At 64.6% G+C, this 9,030-nt stretch overlaps 2 protein-coding genes across 2 annotated transcripts; both read right to left on the minus strand.

Moving 5' to 3' along the window:
- Positions 1 to 269: 269 nt before the first annotated feature.
- On the minus strand, positions 270 to 974 carry EMIHUDRAFT_116987 (hypothetical protein; the record flags this gene model as incomplete). The annotated part of the gene is made up of 1 exon (XM_005774266.1): positions 270 to 974. One exon carries the CDS (start codon positions 972 to 974, stop codon positions 270 to 272), a length of 705 nt encoding a protein of 234 aa, XP_005774323.1.
- Positions 975 to 5,675: 4,701 nt separating this feature from the next.
- On the minus strand, positions 5,676 to 8,529 carry EMIHUDRAFT_430562 (hypothetical protein). Its single transcript, XM_005774267.1, has 8 exons — positions 8,407 to 8,529; positions 8,171 to 8,328; positions 7,993 to 8,085; positions 7,702 to 7,904; positions 7,462 to 7,628; positions 7,174 to 7,381; positions 6,474 to 7,084; positions 5,676 to 6,399 (listed from the first exon to the last, which is right to left on the minus strand). The coding sequence occupies exons 2-7, from the start codon at positions 8,228 to 8,230 to the stop codon at positions 6,958 to 6,960; spliced, it is 858 nt and encodes a 285-aa protein (XP_005774324.1). The 5' UTR covers positions 8,231 to 8,328; positions 8,407 to 8,529; the 3' UTR covers positions 5,676 to 6,399; positions 6,474 to 6,957.
- Between the last annotated feature and the right edge of the window lie 501 nt (positions 8,530 to 9,030).

The raw sequence follows: 9,030 nt of genomic DNA on the forward strand, positions 1-9,030 counted from the left end.
CCTTGGCGGAGGCGAGCAGCGTGGCTGGAAGAACCGTGTCGTTCCTCGCCCCCCCCGGGGCCGTGGCAAAAGAAAATCATAAGAGTGATCATGCATGAGTAGGCGCATATACATGCGTACCGAACGAGAGGGTCCTCGCTCGAGGGGTGACAGAGCTCCTGCGGGCCGCGTCGCTCTGCGGCCGCGCAGCGGTCGCTGCCACACGCAACCACCTCGCGCCGCGCCGCCCTGGGAGTGGCCTGCCGCCCCGCCGAGGGGAGGCGCCCGCGCTAGCAGCCCGCCAGGGCCTTCATCAGCTCGTCGAAGGACGTGACAAACCAGTCGGCGCCCGCCTTCACCTTGTCTCGCACCTGGATGCCGCCAAAGCCGATGAAGGCGTCGGCGCCGCCGGGCACGTCGCGCGCCTCCATGTCGGTCGCGCCATCGCCGATCATCACCACCGTGCTGTACCCCCTCGACGCCTTGAGGTCCGCCACCACCTTGGCCTTGCCGCCGGCGCGCGAGGTCGGCTCGGCAGGGTCGTGGCCGGTGAAGTCGCCGGCGTCGTCAAAGAGCAAGCTGTTCGCGTAGATGTCCGTCGGCGGGATCGCGAGCTCGGCCGCCACCGGCTCGATCATCTGCCGGAACCCGCCCGAGACGAGGTACACCCGCTTGTTCAGCGCGACGAGCCGCGCGATCAGCGCGGCGATGCCGGGCGTGAGCAGGTCCGCCGGAGGGTGGGCAGCGAGCATCGCGTCCAGCTGCTTGCGCGACGGCCGCATCACGTCCAGCCGCGCCGCGAGCGCCTCGTGGAACGGCACCGAGCCGCCCATCGCACTCGCCGTGAGCGCCGCGACCCGGTCGCCGACGCCGAGGAAGGCGGCGAGCTCGTCGATGCCCTCCTTGGTGATGACGGTCGAGTCCACGTCGAAGCAGACCGCGTCAGCCTTCTGAAGCGCCGCCTGCGCGTGCTCGACGCGCGTGCCGGTCGCCATCTCGTCGTGGGACTCCTGGTCGAGCTGAGCCAGGGCCGACTGGCAGTCCGTATTCTTTTTTTGCTGGCCGGACATCATGACGGGGTCGCCCGTCCTGCGTCCACCCATACCGCGTTGGTGTCCCAGTCGTTGGTCGGACTGTGTTTCGCCTTCCCATCAATCAATCAAAACGGGGTAGGTAGGGTAGGTCTGGGCCCTCCCGTCGGGTTTTCCCCTCTCTTCACGCTGGAATTTTCACAGGACACAGCAGAAAAAGAAATTTTCCGTGAACATCACGACGTCAACCCTCCCCAATGGTATTGGGCTCAACCCGGTTTGCCTCTCGCACCCCGTCTGTTTTCCTCGACCTCTTTGAGTCACTGCCTTCCCGGCGGTTTGGCTGTGTAGAGCCTCTACAACAAACTCTACAGCAAAATCGCGCTCTACATCGCTCTACAACGCACCCGCCTCGCGTCACGCGGCGGATGTAGAGCTCTACAGCGCTCTACAGCGCTCCAGAGCGCTCTACATCTCTACAGCTCTACAGCGCTCTACACTCTACATCCTCTACACCCTCCCTCAGCTCTGGGAACTGGGGTCTGGGCGGCGGCGTGTGGCCGTGGCGCGTGGGGAGCGAGGGAGCGTGAATGAACCCGAGTTCGGCGATTGAGCGCCTCCCTCTCTCTCCGGCTGCGCGATGACCGGTGCGGCCTCCGAGTCGGCGTCTAGCGCGCGCGATAAGGTTTTTGCTCGCCTTCCCTGGGACCCCGTGTTGCGTGTCAGCATTTAGGCTGTATATACTTTTCCTCTCGCACCCCGTCTCTTTTCCTTTCCTTTTTTCTCTACAGCACCCTCTCTTTTCCTCTCTATTTTCCCGGGGAAACCATCAAATTTTCCGGGCTCTGAGCCGAATCTGAGGCTGGTTTGGGCCCAAAATCACAGCCAAATCGGCAAAATACCGGGTATTTTGCGGGTATACCTGGAAAACCCCGGGTATACCTGGAAAAAGCCCGGGATGCTGCCGGTTTCCTCGATTTTGCCTCAGATTTTGCCCCAGACCAGCTCTCAGACTCAGGGAAAGTCGCGAGTTTCCAGAATGGAGCACCAAACACCCTCTGTTTTCCCTGGAAATTTCCGGAAACGCAAAGTGCTGGGGACCCTTTAACTTTTATTTTATTTCTTTAAACCCTTTTGCTACCTCCTACCTGCTCGCCTCACCGCTCACGTGGCCACCTCGTCATTGTATCGACTCAGTCGGGCCACGTCGGCCGACAGTAGGACCTCTCCGTCCGATCCACTACTGCCTCCCCCGGGCCATTCATTCACTAGAGCTTTCACCGGGAGGGCGAGGGAGGCCACCATCAGCTCGTGTGTCACATGGCCCCCCCGTCGGGCCTGGTACGGCTAGCATAACCGCGAGGTCCTCCCGCCAGGTGTCTGCCCCAGCGTGGAGTCAGCCGTGAGCCCACACCGTTTCCTCCCCTCCGTGGTGTGCACGTCGACGATAACAGCCTCGGCCCCGAACGACCTGGAGACGGCGATCTCGTCAATCATGACGACCGCTCCACCGCCCCTCGGCACCGTTTGCGCCCATCTGATCGCCCCGTTAGTCTACATCTCGTGGCCCGCAGGAGGCGGTTCTCCCGCCATTAGGCGTGCCACCTCGACCATGGGGCTTCCATCAGCCGGGTTAAGGGCGGTCTCATCTCCTTCCCCGACTGCAGCTGTTGCCACTGCCTGGCATCTGCGGCCGCCCAGAGGACCCCCGTCCACTATTGGGAGCAAGCCCGTTATCACCAACGTCTCGGACGGACTAGGCCGGGGGGCGTGTCCCCCCGCCACCGCCCTCCTCGGCCCCACACAGTTGGTCACGTGTGCACCAAGATTTGTCACCCAGGCTGGGGCTGACTGAGCTTCTGTTCTCCCTCACCGGGCTCGAGTCACCCCCCACGGCCATGGGTTTGATCTCTACGGGTTGGTCGTTCCCAAGCGCCGCTGAGCTGACTCTCTGTAGGTCACGGCGCAGCCCCTCCGTTGATCTGTAGCTTGATGGGTGTGTTGCCGCCCTTGGAGCACTTGGAGTGCAGTCAGTAACCTCACATCCAGGGCCGGGGAGCTAAGAAAGAAGCGCATTGGGATGAGCACAGTTTGCCTCTCGCACCCCGTCTGTTTTCCTTTCCTTTACTCGCACAAATCGTGTTTGGGGAATCCAGTGTTTTCCCTTTCCTTTCCTTTGTTTCTGCCTTGGGCTTTCGCAGGTTTGCCTCTCGCACCCCGTCTGTTTTGTTTTGCTTTTCGGGGGGTTGGGCGTCACCCCCTACCCCCTACCCCCTACTCGTTGGGCGTGTAACGGACGCACTCCTCCCGTTTGGGCTGAACACAGTTTGCCTCTCGCACCCCGTCTGTTTTCCTTTCCTTTCTCTTTGACGACTGCGCAGCTCCTTGTACCGCGTGCAAGCGCACGCGGCCACACTTCGACGCGTCCAAGTAAACGCGACCGTCCTGACCGTGAACGGCACTTACATCACCGAGCTTCACGTCTGCGCGCTCGTCGGTGGCAGCAAGCGCAAGTGGGCCAACGCCTCTTTCTGGGCGTCCGAGCTCAACCAAGAGAACTGGGGCTGGCGCCTGATTAACGGCACTTGCGGCGGCCAACGCTTCAAATTGGGCAAGGGTGGCTTCAAGAAGTGCGAGGAGCTCGCCGTGGAGGTGGACATGGCGAGCGCCACCTACAGCCTGCGCGACTGGACCATCACGGCGCGGGGCAACCACGTAATGACACGCGTCTCCGGCCCCAAGCACCGGATCGACGTCACCTTCACCGCGTCGGGCGAGGCTGTGGCCCGCGATCAGCCTCACGGTGTTATAGGGCAGAGCTTCCGGTCCGCAACGCCACGCAATGGCAAGGCGCGAGCCCGCTGCGTGCACCATGCAGCCATCCCAGCCCCAAATCGAGCACTTCTCTTGATGCGGATAGGTGGATTTGTACCCTGTCGCAGGGAGCTTCACCACCAGCGCGATGGCGGAAGGCGCAATCGAGGGCACCGCCGCCATGTACGAGGTCATGTCGCCGTTCACTACCTCGTTTGCGTTTTCGCGCTTCGCCGCCGAGTCGCGGGAGGTCCCCGCCTTGCGACTTGCAAACCTCGCAGCGGAGGCTGGTGTTGTGGAATAAACACTGGGCTTGGGCGCGGCTGCCTGCGGGGCTTGCACGTTGCCTGCCGAGTTGAGCACGTCTGGACAGGGTACACACAAAGCCCACGACGAGGTTCCCCTTTCGCCAATTTCTAAAAATAAATAAATAAAACAGACCATCCAAGGGGGGGCGTCTCTGGTACGTTGCTTTACTTTTTTGCGCCCGGCATTTTGTGCTGGATATGTGTGTATGCATCTCCACCTTGCTGTCGCGCTGAGTTGTCCCACGTGGCCTTCGCTCTCGCCACTGTGCTCCACGGTTGCCGCGCCGCTGCTGCGCTCCGCGGTTGCCGCGCCGCGCGCTTCGCCTGTCGCCTACGCGCCCGCCGAATGGGACGACGGGTGGTACGAGGACGGGCTCACGTGCGTCGAGTTTGTGTCTGAGGGCGAGCGTCGCCTCGGCGTCTACGTCCACCACAGCGTGGTGGAGCCCGATCCGCACATTCGGCCTCTGTGTGCCAGCAGCGAGGACGACGGCGTGCGTGTGCTGCTGCACGACGAGGAGGCGGCGCCGGCACCCATCTCCTCGGTCACGCGGATCCTCGACCCCGATGTTGTCTTTGTGTCGGAGCGGCAGGCGGGCGGAGGGCAGGGGCTCGGCAACCCGCACGGGGAGCACGGGGAGGAGTGCTACGACTTGAGCGAGCTCGAGCTCAGTCCCGACGTGCGGGTGGTGGTGCGCGAGGGGAGGGATACCGAGAGGGTGCTGTGAGACGCGCGCTGTGGGTCGGCGCTGTTTGTGTTGTTGTTCTGTCGCATGTAGTCCTGGTCGTGCATCTCTCGTGGCTCGCTGCGTCCTGCGGTGTTTGGGTTGCATATAATAATATATAATATTATCTTATCATGCGCCGTCTGTAAAGTAGTAGCTAGTACGGGATGTGGTGACCTGGTGTGGAGAGTGGACCCTGAGTTGCACAGCCACAGGGGCTGTGTGCGCCAGGCCCTCCTGCTCAGTAGACAAGTTTCTTGTCACCAACAGACGAACAGGAGTAGAAGGATCTGACCTCGGGGCCGATGTGACCAAGCGCTGGTAGCGTGGTTTTACCTCACACCCATGGTCTCACAGTGTGCCGGCAGTCGCCGAGCAGTGTCGCTCACACAAGCCGCAGCACAAGTGACTGAGGGCCAGTGAGGGCGAGCCCATCGCTGTCACAGCTGTGGCAGCCGCACAGTAGGCTGTGCCATCTGTGCAATGAGAGAGAGAGAGATTTTTAGCAATAAACAAACAACTCTAACACTCACACGTCTGTGCAGACTGCAGAGCGTGTGAGCAGCAGAGGAGCTGCTCTCCAGGCTTCTGTCGCAATGAGCTGCATGCCACCGAAGGCGCTGTCGAGGTTCGCCGAGCGCGGCGCAGGTTGAGGGAAGCCGCCACCGACGAGCGTAGAGCGCTGGTCGGATTCAGCAAACCGGGTCATTCAAAGCGTTTTTGACGGCGTTTCAGAGTGGGGGGGGCCCGGGGCGGCTGTCGGTGCTCGGCTTTACAGTCTCGATCCTGATATGGAAGCTGCCATGGCAAGCGCCTCTGCTCGTCTTGCGCCGCTCGCCGAGGCTGCCATCACGCCGCCTCACGAGGCTGGGCATGAGGCGGCGGAGCGCGGCGACGCTCTTCATCTGGGCTCCACGCCGTTGCACGAGGCGGCGGAGCGCGGCGAGGCAGCTCAGCTGGCGTTCCTGCTTTCCATGGGCGCGCGAGCGGATGCGGTAGACACGGACGGGCAGACGGCCTTGCATGTCGCTGTCTCTCACGGGCATTTGCAAGCCGTCGAAGTCCTTACGAGGCAGACTCCGTGCAGAGAGATTGGCCTTCCGGACGTCTACCGCATGACGCCGATTCACATGGCCGCCGAGCTCGAGGAGTCCGGCGAGGACATGGTGGCCCTGCTCCTGGCTCGAGGTGGCGACGAGGTCATGCGCCGTCGCTCTAGCATGGGCTCAGCCGGCAGCCCGCGCCGCTCGTCGAGCATCGGCCTGGGAAGCCCGCGCCAGCCCACCACACCTAGCACTCCGTCGCCGCGCCGCGCCGCGTCTCCCTCCTTCCTCTTCCGCTCCGGCGGCTCCGAGGTGTCGAACGCCTCGAGGACGACCTGCGCCTCGGACGACTCCATCTCCTTCATCGCACTCGAGCACGACAACGCCTCCGTCCGGAGGATGATCCGCCGCGCGTCAAAGGGGCTACCCACTCCGCTGCCCGGCTGCTTCTCCTCCATCGACGACTCCATCGACGACTCCTCCTCCCCCACTCCCCGAGGTGGCCGGTCCATGCCCCCCGTGCCCCGTCGTGCACAGCACTGCCGGGCTGATTTCCCCCTGGCTCTCTTGCAGGCGCCTCGCTGCAGGAGGTGAAGCTCCGCCGCTCCAACTCGGCGACGGGGGCCGTCGACCTCGAGGGCGACCTCGAGGGGTGTGAGCTGACTAACGAGCTCGAGGACGCCGTCCACGCCGCGGTCGCAGCCATCGTCACTAACGAGTGACGGTGATTTGTCCAACGTTAATGTAGTGTAGAGAAAGAGTGGGGGACGACGATGTGCAGGCTGCACGTGGCCGTGCGGCGTGCGGCGTGCGCGGCACCCGGCAGCCGGGCCGGGGGCAGGTGTGCCAGTATTAGTTTATACGGTATGTACGTATCTTGTATGTGCACACAGTGACGACGTGAGCCGTGACGCGTGAGCCGTGTAGCTGTAGGGTGTAGCACTTTTTATTGTGCATGAGTGCATGAAAAATGGGCGTGAGACCGAACACCGCACATGTCAATGCGCGGTATTGATTGGGTGCGCGCTGCCTGTGGAGCCTGCGCGCTATGTGGAAGCTATCCTCGCCAGCTCGAGACTGTGGTCGTCTTTGGCATGCCCTTTGGAATCCCCCGCGAGTCCATGAAGTCTGCCGTCGCCAGCCCGATGACCCCCGCAAAGTCCGCCTCGTGATACCTCACGAGCCTATGAGGCAAAGTTAGGGATCGGCACACAAGGAGCGCGTGCACCCCTGCACGTTACACACACTGGCGTGTCATGTGTGCGGCGGGCGCCTGAAGCTGCTGTCGGTGATGTCGGCCTTGCGGAAGACCGCGCGGTAGAGCAGGGCCCCCGTGAAGTCGGCCCCGGTCAGGTCGGCGCTCGTGAAGTCGGCGAAGCGGGCGTCGGAGCGGGAGAACTGGCAACCGACCAGCTCTGCGCCGCGGAGGGAGGCGCGGTTGAAGTCGGTGCGGACAGCGCGAGTCTTGTCCATCTGGACGCCTAGAGAGCCACTCATACGGAAAGGTGAGCTGGGCCGTCGCGGAAGGAGGATCGTCCCTGCGACAGGTCCATCCAAACGCCGTCCATGAGGGCGCCGCGGAAGGAGGAGAGGTCGAGGCGGCTGTCTGCGAAGAAGGCGCCCGCGAGACGCGCCGTCGCGCCGAAGCGGCAGCCGACGAGGCTCGAGTCGTCGAAGCGTGCGCCCTCGAGGTTCGCCCCCTCAAACGAGGCTCGAGTGAGGACGCACCTGCCGCTCAGGGGAGGCGAGTCAACTAGCCGCCCCCCCCCACACCGGACCTCGAGCGCCCGAGATGGCGCACTTCTTGAAGACGGCCCCCTCCATGCTAGCGCCGTCGAAGGTGGCGTTGGCCGCCTCGTCGACGAAGTCGATCGAGACGCGGCGCAAGTCTGCGAAGCTCAGGTTGGCGTTGTCGAGCCGGGCGCGCGACAGCCTCGCCTCCTGCAGCCTCGCGCCCGCGAGGATCGCCGAGCGAAGGTCAGCGCCGGACAGGTCCGCTCCCACCTGTGCCCGAGATGCGGCCGAGATCATCCCTAGGATCAGCCGGCCGAGGGAAGGCCGGCGCCGTGCAAACGCGGGGCAGGCTCCCCACCAGGCTTGCGCCCACGAAGGAGGCGCCGCTGGCGGTGGCGCCCGAGAGGCGCGCGTGCGAGAGGTCGGCGCCGTCGAGCAGCGCCTCGGAGAGGTAAGGTAAGGTAAAGGTAAACTTCTCCACACACATACGAGGTGGTGGGGCAAGGTAGGGGGGGCGACCCTCGCGCCTCGGAGAGGTCGACGCCCTCGAAGTTGGAGTAGGACAGGTCGACCCCGCGGAAGTCCGCCCTGCGCATCGCGTTGCAGCCGCCGCACGTGACTCGCTTGTGCGACCAGGCGCCCGGAGACGTGTTGCACGACCCCGAGATGGCGCCGAAGCAGGCGAGGGACGCACCTACAGGACACGCCACCTGTATATGGAGACACGCGGCCACCTCGGAGGCGCCGAGGCAGGCGAGAGAGGGACGCGCACAGCCGTCGTTGTTGTCGGCGGCGAAGTGGGGAGAGCCGTCGGGGCAGACGCAGACCCCGCCTAGCAGCCGAGAGCAGTAGAGAGATGGAGCCGAGGTTCTTCAAGGGGGGAGTCGTGGTTGAGGGTTCTCTCGGCTGCAACCAAGCTGCACCTCGGCTGCCTCTCGGCCGCCTCTCGGCCGCCTCTCAGCTTGACCTCACCAGAGGTGCCGAGGGAAGGGTCGTGGACCTCAATCGTCTCCAGCGGGCCCGCGAATATTGCGCCGCGCGCGGCGAGCGAGAGGCAGCTGTTGGGAGGCGGGGACGGAGGCCGGCGCGGCGGAGGCGGCGACGGCGGCGGCGACGGCGGCGACGGCGGCGGCGCTGGCGGCGTTGTAGGCGGCGGCGGAGGAGGAGGAGGACTCGGGGGGGTCGGTGGCGGCGACGGCGGCGGAGATGGCGGCGGCGTGGACGGCGGCGGCAGCCACGGCGGCGGCGGCGAGGGCGGCGGCTCGGACGGAGGCGCGGGTGGCAGCGGCGGCAGCGGCGGCAGGCTGGGCAGGGGTATGGCCGGTGGCGGCGCGGAGGGCGGCGGCGGCAAGGGCGGGAGGGAGGGCGGCGACGGGGGCGGGGCCGAGGGCGGCAG

This window comes from Emiliania huxleyi (genome assembly GCF_000372725.1).
Source record: "Emiliania huxleyi CCMP1516 unplaced genomic scaffold EMIHUscaffold_316, whole genome shotgun sequence".
NCBI lineage: Eukaryota > Haptophyta > Isochrysidales > Noelaerhabdaceae > Emiliania > Emiliania huxleyi.